The sequence below is a fragment of the Adelges cooleyi genome, unplaced genomic scaffold (assembly GCF_023614345.1).
Source record: "Adelges cooleyi isolate 19-005CV unplaced genomic scaffold, UGA_ACOO_1.1 ACOO_flye_CR_arks_rails_tigmint_CR_PRNA_38, whole genome shotgun sequence".
NCBI classification, from domain to species: domain Eukaryota; kingdom Metazoa; phylum Arthropoda; class Insecta; order Hemiptera; family Adelgidae; genus Adelges; species Adelges cooleyi.
In genome coordinates, this window is record NW_026096056.1 from 988,249 (window position 1) to 1,006,634 (window position 18,386).

Sequence of the window (18,386 nt, forward strand, 5' to 3'; positions counted from 1 at the left end):
ACGACGATGGTGGTGAAACCTTAAAGGAAAAAAAAAATAATCTTCTTTATTGACTCATTTCAACGCGTTCATTGTGAGTAGATAACAGAGAAAACAAATGGTTGATTCAGCTGTTGTAGTGGCATCGCATTTATTCATAACGCCGTCAATGTAGTTTATCTGTGTTGTTTGGCTACTGATAATTACACCTGCTTAGAACAAGGCGTACACGCGCCTCGTTTGCACACATTTCAAAGTAAATATTATGTTTTGTTTCGACAAAAAACACGTTGGGTTTAAACGCAAAGATTTAATATGTTACATAATATTATAAATCCATCGCCGTGCACACTTAACAGCAGCTGTTAAGTACGGATATTTTTTTTTTAACATTATAGTGGCACACACGGTAAAACGCTAAAACTATGTACAACATTATTGAAAAAAAAAAAAAAAATACATAATATAATTTATAACGTACAATTAACAAAATCATAAAGAGTTGCAATTAATTTAACAGTACTTTACACATGGTTTTGGGCAAGTTAAAATGAAAAATCCAGTTTAAAACTGGCCACAGGCGAGCGCGGCCGGCGACTTGACGGCGTTCAACAGTTTGGCCCCGGTGCCGTCCCAGTTGATCACGTTGGCCTGGGACGACAGCTGTTGGTGACAGCACATGAACGCCTGCCGGACGAACGCCGCGTTCACGCCGATGTCGCTCAGACTTTTGCTGACCATCTGCAGGTACCGCTTGGCGTTGGCCGACACGGCGTTGTCGACGGCGGCCGACACCAGGTCGTCGCCGGTGACGCGTTGGTCGGCCGCCGCGCACCGTTCGTCGTCCGTCTGCCGCGCCGACCGCTGCTTGTCGTCGTCGTCGTCCCTCTGGACGCCGTTGGCCGCGGTGACGGTGGCCACGGTGGTGGTGGTGGTGGTGGTGGAGACGGTGGTGGACGACGCCGGTGACGACGGTGAATCCGCCAAGTCGTCCGGAAGCGTCTGCGAGAATTTCACGTCGCTAATGGTGAACCGCGTCTCGCTGACGTCCACGACGGTGTCGTCCACCGTCCGTGTCTGGAAAAAGGTGTTCCGGATGAACTTGAAAAACGGTATGATGACGAACGTGAACAGGCGTTTCATGACGGCGAACGCTTTGCCCAGCCACTGGAACGGTGTCGGCGGGGCTGCCGTGCCGGCCGGGTCGTCCAGATCGTCGTAAACCGCTTGACGCCTGTTCTTGGGCGCCGCGCCGTCGGTCCGCACTCGTTTGACGACCCGCCGTTTACCGCCGCCGCCGCCGCCGCTGCTGGATTTGATGCCGCCCTCCGGCACGGTCAATGCCGGTGTCACCGCGGTGCCTGTCATGTACAGGCCGTACGCCTGGAATCGATTCCGGCACGCCGCGCCGTCGTCGCCCAGTATTCCGTTGCCTGTTCCCTGCAACTTCCACGCGGACACCGCCGTTGTCTGTTTACAAAAAAGAAATAAAAAAACAATCATAATAAATGATTTACGTTTAAAGCAGTGGTTCCCAAAGTAATTTTTCAAAAAACATTTTTTTTTAACTTGACAAGCAAATCAAGTACTCCGTTTATTGTTTTTAGAACTGGCAAAAAAAAAACAACCTCAAAATAAACCGTTGGGTATGATGCAAGTCTTGCAAATGTTTGGTACAACAATAATTGTGGATGTTATACCCGAATAAAGTCGACCCGAGTTTAAAAATATCAATTGTATCCACATTTCAATATTCCTCCTCCATAACCCCTCCATAATCCATAGTGATGTCAGCACTGTGTCACTTAATTATGAAGGATTATGGAGGGATTATGGAGGAGTATGTAGAAGTATTAAGGAATTATAGAGGATAATTATGGAGGTGAATTAAATGGAGATAGTGGATTAGAGATAATACGCCTCGAGGGCAAGAACATCATAAAAAATAGTGATAATTTATGCAACATACATATAATAGAGAAAAGATATTAGAGATACTAGATAACCAAATTTGGAATATATCACAATCATCATACAATATAAAACGACAAGAAGATAAGAGTACACTATATTATCATTACTATTAACTTGTATTAAATATATTTCACTGACGGTCTTAAGAGCCAATGGATGATATTTTCAGGCAATTTCCAATACAATCAAGCCGAGTGCACAAATTAAAATATATAATAAAGATATGTGTGTTTGTGTGAAGGAAAATTTGTATAAAATTTCGGTATTCAAATCTCAACAAAAACAGTATGACAGTATGGCGATTGTATTGAAAACGCGTCTCTTCTCTTACCTCTGTTAACAATGACGTGTGTGCGGTCCTTAAATAAAATACCTATTTATATTTTTAAAATAGGTTTACATTTTTTTAGTATCTCATTTAAAAGAATGAATTCAGTTCAGTTCCCTGTCGACCCTGTTGACGGATATGCATTTTTTTTATATTTTGCTTTGCAAAAAACAAATTGAATTAAATAAAAAAACCATTAACGCTCTTATAACGCGTGTTTCCACGTTTGCAAAAAAAACAACATAAATTCTAATATTAGCGAGAAACATTTGTTTATAATAAATTATTTTAAACGGGTATCTCCTGGTGATGTATAAAACGTTGTGTTTACGTTTCGGAAAGATTATAATAACGCTTAAATTAATCTTCGGGTTTTAATAAGAAAGCAAAAAAAAAAACTCATTTTTTATTTCTCTGCGGAATTTAGTTGGCAATGACCTAATAGCCGGCAGCAGCAGCAGCAGCAGCAGCAGTATAATCTATCTATTAGTCATAGAAGAGTTAATAAAAACTAATATTTTTGTGGGGAAAAAAAATATAATAATAATTTAAAATGAGCCGTTAAATTCGTTATTATTAATAACGTAACCGTGCTCGATTATTCTTGGCAACGGACGACCGTTTTAGAAAACCGCACACACACGTACTTAGGCTTTTTGGAGTTTCTTCGGGCTTAGAGTTGAGCATGACACATCGGTTAGGTGGATTATATAAGTAATATATTAACCTGACCGTGTCCGAGGCAAAAATGAAAAATATTGCAGTTGTCAGAGCAATAATAACTATTATAGTTAAGACACGGTGGACTTGCCCCACAGGATAGCCGCAGAAAAAAGCAGAAGGGTCACTATCGATGAAAACAAAAAAAGTGACGGCCATGTTGAAAGGGCATTACGTTGACCTTACCTTACTTGTTTTTTTTTATCTATTTAGTACTATCAGTTCGAAATATCGATATTGCGGTTTGTATACACACTATCAGCATGGAAGAAAAAAGGTCAAAATTTAAACCATCTCTTTATATCAAATTATCATGTATATTTATTTAAATTTGTTATAACTGTTAAACTGCTATTTATTATTATGTGGTTTATGAGCGTGCACTTTCTTTAAAGAAATGTGTACTGAAATCATGTGGGCTTGTTTCATTTTCCTGAAAATATCCTGTTCGGTAAGTAGTTTTTGTTATAACTATAAAACAATCATATCAGTCAACAGTTTTAAAATAAATATAAAATAGCTTTTTTCTTTATACTTTAAATGTCAAACCCGGTAAAAGAATTGTCCACTTGATACTGATAGTCTTAATCTAAAATATATTTCATTGTGTGGTAAACATTTTGAGGAAAATATACCTACATTTTTCATACTGAATTTATTGATTGTCATCACCAATATATGTATACATGTTTTACTAGAAATCATTTGATAACAATTTCTAGTAAAACGTGTTTTGTACAATAATTATTTCGTATCTAAAATTTAGTCACACTAAATTGAAGAGGGTTTTTGGCTTTAAATAACAGGAAGAGCACAATCTGGTTTTTATCCAATCCGTGTTGTCATTATGATAATGTACATTTTATTATCTTCTAGTGAATGGAATCGCAATCAATTTGCTCAGCACTATGCCGAAGACAAGACTATGGGAGTGGGCAAAAGGGGTAGTTTAGGGGCTTTATTTTGGACGTTGAACTGGCTTTAAACGGTATGCTAGTACGTAATAACAATGTACAGTATGGATGGAACGATATTGTTGTCACAGCAGATTGCAGCACAAAAATAAAAATCTATTTTTTAACACTTATCAAAATCAACTTTTTATAGTAATTTATTAAAATAACTAATTATTAACCGAACACTCTCCGAAAGCAGGCAAGTAAGTAAGTCGGTAAGCGCAAATATTGGTGTACGTTATTTATTTATTTCCTTTTTTTTTTTTTTATATTACAATAGCTAACTTAAGCTGTTAAGAATATAACATATATATATATATATATAAGTACAAGAAGGTTTGTTGTGACTTAATTTTCTGCTCTGTCGGCTCGACGGTCGTTCCGACATGAGCATATTTTATTATAATACATGTGTATATCTATATAATAATATTGTCATTTTGCTGTCGAGGGGTAACGCACGGCTACGGTCACGGTTGGCATACCGGCTCGAGGGGAAAGTTTTGTATTGTTTTGTCTTTGTATTTAAAACCGTTCGAGTTCGAGGGTTGTAAAAATCGAAATTAAATCCAATTTCTTTTGATTTTAGCTCTACAAACTAAGAGCAAAACAAAACAGCTTTCATAGTGATTTTGAAATTATTATAAAACATGTAAACGCACTTGTTTTAATCGACACTCATCAATGCGCTAATGATTTATTCAAATTTGGCGAACACTACTCCCCAACCCCTTGTGAGATGCCTGGCCTTGTAATTTCGGATGGCATTGCACAAAATGGGGATATTTTGTTTTTCTCGGTTGGCTACACTGCCGGATCAAACAAAGTCCGTTTGAAAGTGTTGTTATTGATCGATTCAAGCACTTTTAAAGGTAAATATTATTGCACTACATTAAACTTTTATAAAATAAATTGGTTACAATTTTAGTGTCAAAACTGATCAAGCTAGTTGAAATCAAATACCCAACCAAAACTGTTTTATTTCCACGAGGTTTGTCTTGGGAATTGCAGATTGACATTGGAAATTGGAATAATTGGACAGACATGTTTTTTTCCACGACAAGACTAAACTCTCAAGACCATTACCAGCTCTCTAGCAACAGTCCATTGTCAAAAAAGTCATCCGAAATCACGGTAAATACCGGTTTTTCAAAAGGTTCATCGTGGAATGGAAAAAATGAATTGTATATTTTTTGATTTTCACCGTTTTCTGCAATAGTGGTAGTAGTGAAAGCTTGTTAAAGAGCCAGGGTGCTAGAGCTAGGACTCGACACATCTGTTGTGTCAACTGAGCTCGGTTTTTTCTATTTTTTTTTTTTTCTAATGATAATAATTTATGGAAAAACGACGGACACGCTTGATTATAGAATAGCCTAAAGCTGGCGCCGAGGAGAGGACAAACGGATTAAAATATTTCAACGGTCGGCCAAAAAAAAAAAAATCGTATAACGAAAGTTTCTGGAGCGGTTCCAAGGAGCGGATATGATTTATTGTGTGTGTATATATTACATAAATAAAAAATAAAATATATATATATATATTATGTAGACATACATCACCGCACACACTCGACTAATACAGCGGATCAAACCGTTCGGAGTGACTGGCCGTCGACGGCAATTATATAATTAGGCACCGTGACGAAAGGTCAAGTATTTGGACTAACGCTAAAAGCTAAGACAAGAAAAAAAAAATCCCCAGGCTCTGTTGTTGTCTTTTTGCGGAATTTCGGTAAACCGCAAGACGTTGGGTTAGTATCAAATTTAAACGCGACCGCAATCATATCATTCATCGTTTCGCTAATTACAGAAATTTGCCATCTTTCAAACGACAGTCTCGTTGGAATAATTGTCGTAGGTCTACTATTGTAATACCACCACCGGCAAACGTTGAATGTGATTCAGAAGTTGCTGCTGTGATAATCTTGTAAAGAATCGTGTGTACACTTTGGTTTAAGATCATCTCATCTCACACTCAATCCCGCGCATCCTTCTCTATGTGATGCTATCTATTTCCAAACCGATAACCTTGTGACTCAATCTTTTAAAAACGATTTACCTACGATAATGGCCCGAATCGGTTAGGTCGGGAATTTAGCACAGAATATGATTTTTGCCAAAGAGCGACACGAAATTCAAAAATCGAGTTAGCGTTAGGTTTGTTTTAGGTTCGTTTAGGTTACATTCTGATTAGGCAGGTAAGGATAGGCAAGATTTAGGTTGGATCATGAACAGACAGGCAAGACTTGGGTTAGATTCTGATTAGATAGGCAAGATTCAGGTTGGATTTGGATAAGATAGGTGAGGTTACTTGGGCTGCTAGATATCAAACTTGTGGTTTTGACGGAAGACGGATAGCCGTACCTAAGTAAAAGCCCGTTGTAAGAGGAGAGGTCGAGAGTAGTGTTTGCCAATCGTGATGCGTTATTGTTTTAAATATTCCGGTGGTTATTATTATAGGCAAACGAACGCTAGTAGCTTCTAATTTGTAACATGGGATTCACTTCGGCGGTCACAAATACTATCTTAAACCGTGAGCCCGAGTGCGAGTGAGTGAGAGAGAGAGAGAGAGAGAAAATAGTAAAATTAATCTCTTGTGGAATGCAAAAAAAAAACCCGTAAGCGTGTGTGTTTGTGCCCAGATTTCACCGAGCACACCTTCATAGTAGCGTTTTCGATAAGCCGAACCGTGATAATATTACTGTTTTAATATAATATCGCATCCGATACCGTGAACTACTATTGCAAAACATAAATTAGTTCAATATAATCCACTGTAAATTCACTATGTTATTATTGTCGTGTACGGTTTATGATCACGGCCATGCCGGACGGGGAGGGGCAAAGGGTTTGGAGGAGAACATAAGACTAATCGCGATATACCCGCAAAGTACACAGTAATAATAATATTATGTTGTATTATCAGTAAACGCGCGCAGTGTACTTGTATGTAACGGTGGTAAATGGAAACAAAAAAAAAAAAAATAATAATAATTTTACCGAAAGAACGACATTTTAAGTGTCGTACTTTAGCTCAGAGAATGTTGAAAAAATATTGAAAAGGTGTTGAAATTTCCTAAGTTATTTAAATGCAAAAAATAATCATCAGTTAAACTAGGGAGCTGAAATTTTGGAGATTTAATTTTTTTTTTTAAAGATTTAAAGGGTAAAAAGAACAGTCCAGTGTACAAAACGCATACTTAGTTTGTATATATATATATATTTTATTGTTTATTTTCTGTAAACACTGTCCAACTTTGAGGAAAAAATTGTATAAAAATATTCATTTTGTTATTCAAATAGCCAAAAATATACATTAGGACTTGGTTAGCTTTTTTTTTGTTTTTTTGAAAGTTACCATTCTCCTAAAATTAAAGTGTATAAGCTAAATAGAGAAAAAAAACAATGACAACGTCTAATGTATTGCCAATTATCACAAATTAGTTACAGCTAGCTGTTTTTCATACTTGTTTCAAATTGAATAAGTTTTAAGCCGAAGGTAATATTGCACGCAGTTTCGGAGCAAAATTACTATTTTAAAAGTCTAAATAGAACTTTTCAAAAATATAAAACATTTACTTTACCTACTGTTGTGTTTTAAAAATATTTCTTTTCAAACCACTACTGTGGTCCAAGTCGAATGCACTGTTTGTTTAGCTAATCGAAACGTTTTTTTTTTTATTTTTTTTTATACAATAAAGTGAAATTATTACTTACATGTGTTGTTTACAAAATGTCCTTGTTTATAAATCAGTGCAGCGAATGTTTCCATTGCTTTTTTTTTTTTTTTTAATTTAATTATTGGTTTACTGCCAACGGTGAGGTAGTTTATTTATTTTCTTATTGTATACAAACGGTCGATTAAAACACTATATTTAAACGTTAATAAAACTTTTTCACCGGTACGGTGGCTTCGGATAAAGATTTTCAATCCAAACCGCGTTAGCAGTGTGTTGTTTTATGTATGGACATATTTTCCAATACTTTAAAAAATAGTATCAAATTTGTTTTCAAAATTTTGTAGTGTAGAATGTAATTGTAACAGTAAATGTAGTTTCAAATAATATATAAAAAAAAAAAACTGCATGTTAACAATATTGCAAGCGAGTAAGTGGTTTGTTGGTTTGTTACAAAATGTATTTTATTACATTGGCTATAGCTATTTTTCGTAGGTTTTTTTTCCGTTGGAAATGTGTTTTTTAAACTTTGGATTTTTATATTATTTTTTTTTTTTTGGTATTAAAGTTTTGGATTTTCGCGTTTAACGTTTATTATATATTTTTTTTTTTGTCACACACCGTACACCGTTGCGGCCGGCCACCTACTTGTAAAATATATACCTATATATATATATATATTTTATACACAACACAATACTCATATGTATTGTGCACGAAATGGAAAATGAAATACTACCGGAACAAATGGGTCACACACAATATCTTGCCAGAAGTGCCATATTATAATAATAATAATAAGTAAAATGCCTTGTGGTGTACAAGTGAAGTCCGCGATGAAGTTACGAGATAAACACGTTTTGGAACGTGTCGTTCCGTGTACCTGTCAAATGAACGCCCTGTATACATGTATACCTGTATATATATATATAATTATTATGTAGTACCCATTCCCGGTGCCGGTGTAGAGGCACATATGTTATTATTATATAGGTATATATACACATGTACATGTTCCTGTAGATTTATTATGTTTTTAGAATAAAAAAAAAAAAAAAAAAATACTAAAATTCCATTGTTATTACTACATATTTTTTTTATACAGTAATATATGCTAATGACAATGTAATAACACATAAATAGTAATAACGCACAGAGTTTTTCTTGTGTCTGTAACGATATATATATATATATATATATATATATATTGTAATATTATTGTTTTTCAACGATTCGGATTTAGTTAGTAAACTCGAAAGATTCAATTATTACGTTCATCGTATAATGCCATGTTTTTTTTTTTGTGAAATAGCGTTTTTACATATATTATAGTTCAACACGACCTAATCCTACTACTCTATAAGACATTCCAACAAATATGTGAAACCCTTAAAATATGAAATACAATATAATATACAAAAGTGTATATATCTGACTAATGTTTAAAAAAACATCATATTGGGGTTGTATTTCTTTGGCTACATATTATAGTTTGTAAAGTAATGAGTCGATGAGTTTTTTGTTATTTTTTTTTTTTTAATCAGCTAATACAAAAGAAATAATATTTAGTTGAAGGTATTGCGTTTAAAAATATCAACACTATATCGTGTTTGAGCAATTTTTGCATTTTAGTAAGTATATATACATTATATAGATATATACATGTATATATATATATATATATATATATATATATATATATATATATATATAATCACATTATTAATTGCATTAATTTGTTTGTAAATACAAAACAAGTAAGCTAATATTAGTTATAGCCTATAGTTTCTTCTAGTTAGGGTTAGGGACTAAAACGCGGTAAAAAATGGTATGTTGCTGTACAGTTTTCGTTTTACTTTTTTACCTGATTTCACTTTTTTAGATTAAGTTAGGTTCGGTTTTACACTGACAAAAAGTTCTGCCGATAACACCGATTGTTGTGAATGAATATATTCTCTTCAGAGTGTTATACCTAGTTTATTATTATTGTTGCTGTAGGCTTGCGTCGAGATTTGCCAGTTATTTTTCTAGTGTAAAAAATGTTCAACTAAAAGCGTACACGCCTGCACTGTATAATAATATATGACGTGACAACGGACACACGTAGGTTAACATGGGCAATTGCCAAATTATCATAAGCGTCGATCCCGATTATACCGTACGGATACGCGCGCTGGGAATTCTTCGGTTGACGGACAAGATTCATTTGACACGGCAGCAAAATAATATACTTTAAAAACTTACAAATGTTTTTTTTTTTAATACGGTAGTAAAAAAAAAAAAATACATGTTAAACACGACCCGAGACAATGTGTTAACATGCGTCCCGTTTTAGTAAATACGTGTATAGTATTATTATTATAAACTCGAATAATTTATAACCTAGCGCAACAAGTCACCGCCGTTTTGTACCAATAAGATTTTGGAACAGAGTTTACACGGATTACTATAATTGGTCGGGGCAAGGACCGACTGGTAAGGAGCTGTCGATTGATTGGGCGAGCAAAAAAGATAATTGATATTATTGGTGCTTTCCAAACACTCGCGGTCCAACCACAACGCACGGTGCGCGTTTTGCACCACGCCCACCAAGTGAACCGACCAATCAAATGGAAATCAACCACTAACAAAACTATACTGCTCTTTTGATATCACTTCCAATCTCGTACCAAGAAGAGGGGTTGAGTAAAAATGTTTACAAGAGGTCTTCTAGAAGCTCAACTATCACCTTCTACAATAATTTTTAATAACTATTAAAATACTACTCACTATAACCGAGAAGCACTTAATTAAACTTGTTCTAATCCAATATGTTATGCCATTTTACAAGTTTTAGCTAAATGCTTCTAAACGTAGGTCTCGACATTCCGATTATGATAATTTTAATAAAATAAAGTATTTAAATTTTCTTTTTAAAATAATTATGAGGAGGGTGTAAAAAATCAAATATTTCCTATAAAATAACAAACAGTACCAGCGGTCGAGATTTAGGTACTTCTTTATACATACATTTTTAAAGGTAATTAAAATGTCATTACCTTTTCTGTAAGACGGGATCGTTTTCAAAACAGGTGAGCTAATAAACTCTCTTTGGCTTTTTCTAGTTTCCAGTTTTATTTTATAATAATACTTATCTACAATATTATTTGTATGCCTCTCGGACACATTTTAAAAAATGTTTATTTTAATAGGTCATGTAAAGGATATGCATTTCTGTAGTCAATAGGTCCATAATCGTAGTAATCGTCTGACATGTTCGATGGGCTTGCAGTGTTTTAGCTCTTATATATACCACGATGGTCAAAATGGTAAAATTGGCGTGACCTATGGAAATATAAAAGCTGGAATCGAGGAATCGTTTGTCGGATAACGTTAAGATCCACTGAGATAAAGTCTTCTATTCATCTATTTTCTTATCAACTGCAGTCTGGTGGCAGTCCATTCATTTCTCCCACGAACGAACGTCTTCCTTGAACTGTGGTGTTTATGAAAAGAAGAGTAAGTCGCAGTATCTAAGTGGCTCGTTGCTGAAACTATACTGACAGTCACAGCTCTGACGATCGTTTTCTTCTACCGTTAGTGTGTCAGCTGCGGCGGTTGCTGTCGGGTTTCTCGATCAAAAGCATATTTTTCTTATTGGCGATTGCATTCTACTAGTTGTGCGGCACTAAGACGGCTTATGGTATTTAGTTATCCACATTGCGCGTTGTTCTCATTCAATGGCGCCGGTTAGTTTCTTGGTATAATACACAGCTTAATAAAAAAAATAATAGTAACCGATCTACCAATTAATCACTACTACGCTGTGTATCTAGAAATATATTTTATACCAAAATATGTGTATAATAATAATAGTAATAATATTCGTGGATTGACACGTTCTAGTCGTTAAATTCCCCACGTTCCTAAGCCGAAATATTTTGATATAGGTAAGAATATATGTTAAATAATATGGTGGCACGCTTAGCTACCTGTTTCTTGCTCCTCTGATCTCCGTGTAATAGAGCTGATGTAAATTTCAAAAAATAAGATGTTATAACCTATCCAATTACCCTTAGCCGAGAAGGTTATGAATTAGGAAGGATTGTCAGAGAGGAGAGACTGATCGAGACAACAGATTACTCTGACCATTTGGGTCTTCTCTGAAAAGTCACCAGGAGAGGGCGAACCCGAGGAGGAATATTGAATCCTTTTGGACATTTTAAATGCCCTCTAAAGAACTCTTTTTATTTTTTTTATGGGTGCTATTGTTAATCACAAGCACAGGAGATTGCGTTACACCGAGCGTGGGTACGCTGAGCGTTTAAATAGCTGGCCGAGGCCTGGCAAAAAAAAAAACACCTATTTCAATTACTGTTGCTCCTCAAATCCGTTTGTTGGCGTTACGTCAAGACCGACAGCTTTCATAAAAACAACCACACGCGTCTAGGACTTTCTAACGAGCCTATACAGTCGGTATACACTTAGAAAAGTAATAAGGAATTATTATTTTTTTTTTATATAAAAAAAAACGTGCAATGTAATAGGCAGGTAGGCAGGTAGGTAGGTAATAATAACAGTTATACGGTACCTATTAATAAGCGTACAATAACATAATGGATGGTGCGTGGGCATACAATACAAACGCATACTGTCTCAATGCGAAATGCATGTCTTATACACGACTGATGATGCATATGATTCAGCCGGTTTGTCTGACAATACATTTTATTCATTTGCCGGACTTGTCTCGGCTAAAAGCGATCACACTGATCTGAAATAATTCAGAACTTGCCACCAAAAAAAAAAACTGATTACAATGCATATTTTGTTATTGACTAATTTCCATGCAGGAAGAAGACACTGAGTGCATTATTATTGCATGTGATCTACGCGCACCGAGCTAAACCTATACAATATTATTAACCATGTTGGAAGGAGTGACAACTTTTTCTGTATTTCCCTATTCGACAGTAGATTGTGGACTTAAAACCCGAACAAACTTAAACCGATTCGTCGCCACCGAGCTGTCTCAGCTGACTATTTCGGTTTGGTTTTATTGTATTTTCTGTCGCTAATTACCATCGAGTTGATTAAGTATGCTATTTTAGCGGAGTATGTGATGTTAACGGTATGTAGATGTAGGTCTGCCACTGACCCGATGCTCGTTTGTGGAAATGTGAAAAATAAAAACGATCACTTACGTTATTGCTACCTTCGGATGCGGTTATTTGTCCGACCGAATGGATTTTCACGTTGACGAACATTGCCCAAATGCCGGTAGAGCTCTTCCACTGAAAGCAAATGTGATTCCACTGGTCTTTGGCCAACGTGGCGCTTTCCGAAGCCACCAGTTTGCCCTTGATGATCACTCGTATGGTCTGCTTGGGTTGCGCCATCAACCGCCACAGGAACACCGTCTCTTTTTTGCTACCTACATTGTGTAAAAATACAGATAAAAGAAAAAATTGTAATTTATACGGGAGAGAAAAACCGGTGTGACAGTTTTTAAAAAATAATTTATAAGTATATAAATATATTACTGTTGTCCATTATCTGTTATCTGTTATCTGTTACCCGTTATCTCTTATCTCTTATCACTTATCTCTTATCTCTAACTGAAAGCGAAAGTGTAACGCGAAAATGGCGACACGAAATTTCTTGTACACAGCCCAATTAACAAGTACTATTCATGTTAAAAATATGTCAAAACCTTTGGAATAAACTCGACTAGATTTTATAATTTAATTAATTCACAATGAATATACTTTGACGTATCATATTCCGAAATTGTAAGTATAGATAAATTAGATAAACGATTTAGCGGTACACACGAGTACCGTTTTGTACAAATTACAAAATTAAAAACATTAATTACCTATGTTAACGAAATAAAGTATATTGTGTCGGATGTTTAGATCATTTAATATGTTTTGTAATTATTGATCTAAGGCTAGATAGCTAGAATATTATCACAGACAAATCAAATTTGACCGCACATTTTCCTCAAAAAACATGGCCGCCAGTATAATATAGTGATAACAAGTTACAAATTTCATATTAAATCCGTCAGAGGTAACTCGATACTCGACTTCTAAACTGTTTTTTAAACTACAAAAAGGTAAATCACATGTTTCTTTCTATACAGTTTAGAAAACGACGATAAAGACACACAATTGTATTATGCTTACCCGTCAGACGGAATATGGTTTGGGCCTGAGTGAAATTTGTCAATTTTATCCAAGTGCAAATTGTGAAGTCGGTCATGTTGTACGACAAGTCGTCGAACTGCACGTACTGAAAAAAAGCAAGTATTCAATTTATTTATTAAAAAAAAAAAACAAATAACTTTATAAATACTATTACATGTCGAGGAACCAATGGGAGACCTACCGAATGAATTCCAAATTTTGGTTTTTTTGGAATGGTGGGTGTGGGAGGGAGAGAGGAACTTAAGCCATTCTAATCAAAACTTACCCTCTTTTTGTGAAGCAACACTACCTTTAAGTGTAGGTCCAATTAATTTAACAAGAATTATAATAATTTATGTAGGTACTACTCTTAGATACTCTCTACAAGATAAGTACTAGATGCGTTTACAGTAGGTAACACATTTGTCCATGTCGATGCCCGCTTTTAATCAAAATTATATGCAATATTCAGATATTATGTAAACTTTACTTCATCAGCTATAGAGTAGTGTTAGAGAGCATCGTTTGGTAATATTATTGGCTTAACACGTGTATGAGTACACGTATGAGTTGTGTGACAGTGTAAACGCGAGAAGTTAAAAACTACTAATAAAATATAATTACTCTCGAAGGACATATTATGTTACTGAAATAGTCAGAAAAGGATTTTTATAGACATAATAACCGTTTTTTGGCAGAAGCTCAATCAATTTTCTTTGCTTAATAAGACCAAATACCAGTACGGAAATAGGTCTGTATTATTCGTTTAATTTAAATATCTCTGGAAATGACTACGAATAGACTTCCAAGATATTATTTCTAGTGTACTTAATAATAGCAATGGTCCTGTTGAAAATGACGGGTTACATCGCCAGTGTTGTATAATATTTGAACAGAGTTGAAAAATATTCAAGTGATTTAATGGAGTTCAACGACATTTAGCATACAGAAAACTATTGGATTATAATTTTATTCGAACTGTCTATTATATTTTTTTTCAACTGAATAATGTAATTTTTTTTAAGTCACTTCAAGTAAGCCATTATGCAAATATATACTTGACAATTTTTAAAGTAATACACCATCTGTTATATCTGTTAGAAATGGCTAATTATAATAATTATAGACCAAAAGTTCTACTTGTAAATCATCTTGTAAACATTCTATCAATGAAAATAACACTTCAGTTCGTTTGATACAAACAACACAATGGAGAAAGTGCTATTATCACGTTGTGTGGTCACATTATACTAATTATATATTAATTGTACGATTATGGTACATTGTAAATTGGGAAGAGTTGGGCAATATCTATTTGGTAAAAAATCTAATAACGTATTAACTGATATAAAAAAGTAATATTTTGTAGGAATAATTTTTAAAGACATTTATACATCTGAAAATTGTTACATCGATATCATTTTAATCCATTAAAGCTTTAAGTGGTTAATTTTTTTAAGATTTTTTTTAATAAATTCCCATTGAAAGAGATCAAACAACGACGCCTAAAGAATGGACAGTTTTGACTAACGTTTTGCGATTAGTCAAAAAACCTTTTACACAATCTCGCTTTGTGCCCAACAGCTGAGAGATTGTGTTGCATCTATAATATCTATATATATATATATATATATATTATAATATTGTACTATTATGTTCTATTCGATTATATTATATTTTCTCAATCGCCATACCTAAGTAGATAATTAGGCACAACACACCATAACGGTTTGCCAACAGCTGTATAATGTTATTACTATTATTATTGTATTGATAATAATTATTATTATCATTACTCAATGTTTTTCAAAAACGGCTTTCAGGTGTCCGACCGATTGCGTGGATTCTATTGATTGCCCATTTTGTTTGACTAATACACTCACTTGAGATGAGTCGACGGTTTTTTATTCACACATAAGAAGTATTCGAGTGTCTTTCGCGCGACTCATCCGCATAATATTTAACTCTCCTTTTTTTTTTTAGTACAACAACGTTCGTGTCAAGAACAAAAAAAAATACATGCGAAAATCACGACGCCAGTTTTTTTTTTTTGAAATCAAGACAAACATTCGACTAGGATGGTGTTATAACATTTAGGTATATGTAGTCAACGACAGTCAATAGCTTAGGACGACGGCGTGGCTTGCTATAATAGTGATATAGAAATTAGTTTTTATTTGTTTTTTAACACTCTATTGTTTAACAATAGTACAATCAGATAAATATCCAATATCCGTGTTAATAAAATACCATATTTAGTTTGTTCCAAGAGTTAAAACAACAAAAATATAATTATTACTAGTTTTCCCTAGCCAATACTCTCAATACTCTCAACATTTTTCAACTAAGCTTGAACTTTCATCTAAGTAGAGTAGGTATATTTTGGTTTTTTTAAAAATTTATAATAAACATAAAGAAATAAGTTAAAAGTGAAAATAGTTGTAATATTAACGTAAAACGTTTGTTTAAAAGAAGAAAATACAATTTTTATTCTTATTTAAATAATAACACATAAATATTCAAAATGTCACAACTTGTAAATATTAATTAAAAAATATTAGGTTATTTAGTCTAGAGGTCCATACCTACTTATTGTACCAAAATACATTAAAAAGAATTTTTTAAAATGAGGAAAATCCGATAAAATAAATGTATTAAGAGTTTTAGTATTGAAAAATTGATATTCAAAAGATTTTTCTTATAGAATCTATGTATAGACTTATACTTAGAGGAGTGGTACGACTAGGGTGGTCAGTTGTAGAGTTTTGTAAAAAAATATCATAATATTGTTATAATTATGAATATCCTTAAAATGTATGTGTTTTCATACTCAAATGAAGACCACATATAGTGTGAATTATCTCTTAAAATGTGTTGTACTAATATTATAAAATAGTTACGTGTCAGTAAAAAATTGATTAACACCTCCCCACCCCCTCCAAAACTCTGAGTATTACAATAATGGTTTTAAAGAGAGATTTTTCAGATCAAAATGTATTTATGAGAATTAGTTATCAGGTATGTTATAACAGCTTCAGCCTATTTTTAGAAATGACTTCTGCGATAAGACAGCACTAGTCGATGGGTCATTTCTTCACGAGGGTTAAAGGGCTATGGCTATTTTGTATATATATATATATAATATTAGGTTCCGGTTTTGATCGAGGTTAAGGTTAAGTTCGCCTATACCTAATTTCAAATGTCTTATGTGGTTTATTGTAAAGTCTTACATATATAAATTGTACACAGAGATAGATGCACTATATGTACAATATTTGTTTTTAAACTCACTCTTGACAGGGTTTGTCTCCTTTTGTCTTTTTAATATGTCGACATTTTCATTTTATCTATTCAATATATTTTTTAGCTATCTACTTAACATTAAAAAAAATATATAGAATTGTTTGTTCGACATTAGTTGAAGTTATTTTGACAAATAATTAACGTTATTTTATATAGAAAAAAGGGGCTCAAGTAACTAAATCAACGCCTTGGAAAAATCTCATAATAATAATACCTTTGAGATGGTAAAAAATTCCCAAATTTATCGAGACAAGAATATTCAATACTTAGCTCTATCCGTTATACTATATTATCTTATAGTTAATTCTCAAGTACACACAAATTCTTTGAGTGTATTGTCTTAAAATATTAATGTTTTTTTTTTTAAAAAAACTGTTCCGTTTTATAGAAAATAACAACACATTATGTTGTCGCTAAAAATAAATAGAAGACCTATGTGGGATTGAACCAATCGAATTTTCAATTTATCAAGACAAAGTGGACACAGTGGACATATATTAGGTAAGTCAATTGTAAATTTTCGGCTTGGCGTTTTATATATTAACAGTTAAGAAGCATTACCTGAGCAGTGTTGCCGGCTGAGGTCATTTCGATTTTGTGACCGGCCAAAGGTCGAGGAATTTGCTGGGCTAAGGCCGCGGAGACAAAGTACACCAAAATAAATAGCACCAAAGTCATTGCTATTATTTTATTTAACAAAAAAAAAAAAAAAATATATCAAAATTTCACTCTAGATTCGTGCATTAATAATGATAATAATTTATCATTGGAAATCCATAATTGTTCACACGCGGCGGTTTAGGTCGGCCAGTTTGATGAATTCGCCTTTTGCAAGGTGTCGCACCAAAACAACACACAAACACAAACTGTCGTGTAAGTCCCCGTCGCTGAACACATACAATATACAGCAGAAAGGCACGTTCACAATGGGGAGGCATAACGTACAATAATATTCCACCACATCCACATTCACATTGTGAAACACACAGACAGACACACATTATACATGTTGTATTAAATAATAATAATAATATAATATAATGTTTTGGAGCTATTACGATTTCCACACCGCAGTCACCACCGTCTCGGCGTATCTGATCGCAGGTGCCCTAACAGAAGTGAAAGTGCTTTATAATATTATTATATTTGTTTCCTATACTCTAGTAGTAGTAGTAGTAGTAGTAGTGGGTATACTTACATACTTACTTAATTACTTACTAACGGCCGTTTGGTGGTATACTTCAGTCGTGCACAGCAGCTATCGCGTTATGAGATCATAG

At 34.0% G+C, this 18,386-nt stretch overlaps 1 protein-coding gene across 1 annotated transcript; it reads right to left on the bottom strand.

The window, feature by feature from the left end:
- Positions 1-543: 543 nt before the first annotated feature.
- On the bottom strand, positions 544-17,957 carry LOC126841287 (uncharacterized). Its single transcript, XM_050577656.1, has 4 exons — positions 17,668-17,957; positions 13,804-13,909; positions 12,817-13,046; positions 544-1,449 (listed from the first exon to the last, which is right to left on the bottom strand). The coding sequence occupies exons 1-4, from the start codon at positions 17,782-17,784 to the stop codon at positions 544-546; spliced, it is 1,359 nt and encodes a 452-aa protein (XP_050433613.1). The 5' UTR covers positions 17,785-17,957.
- Positions 17,958-18,386: the final 429 nt, after the last annotated feature.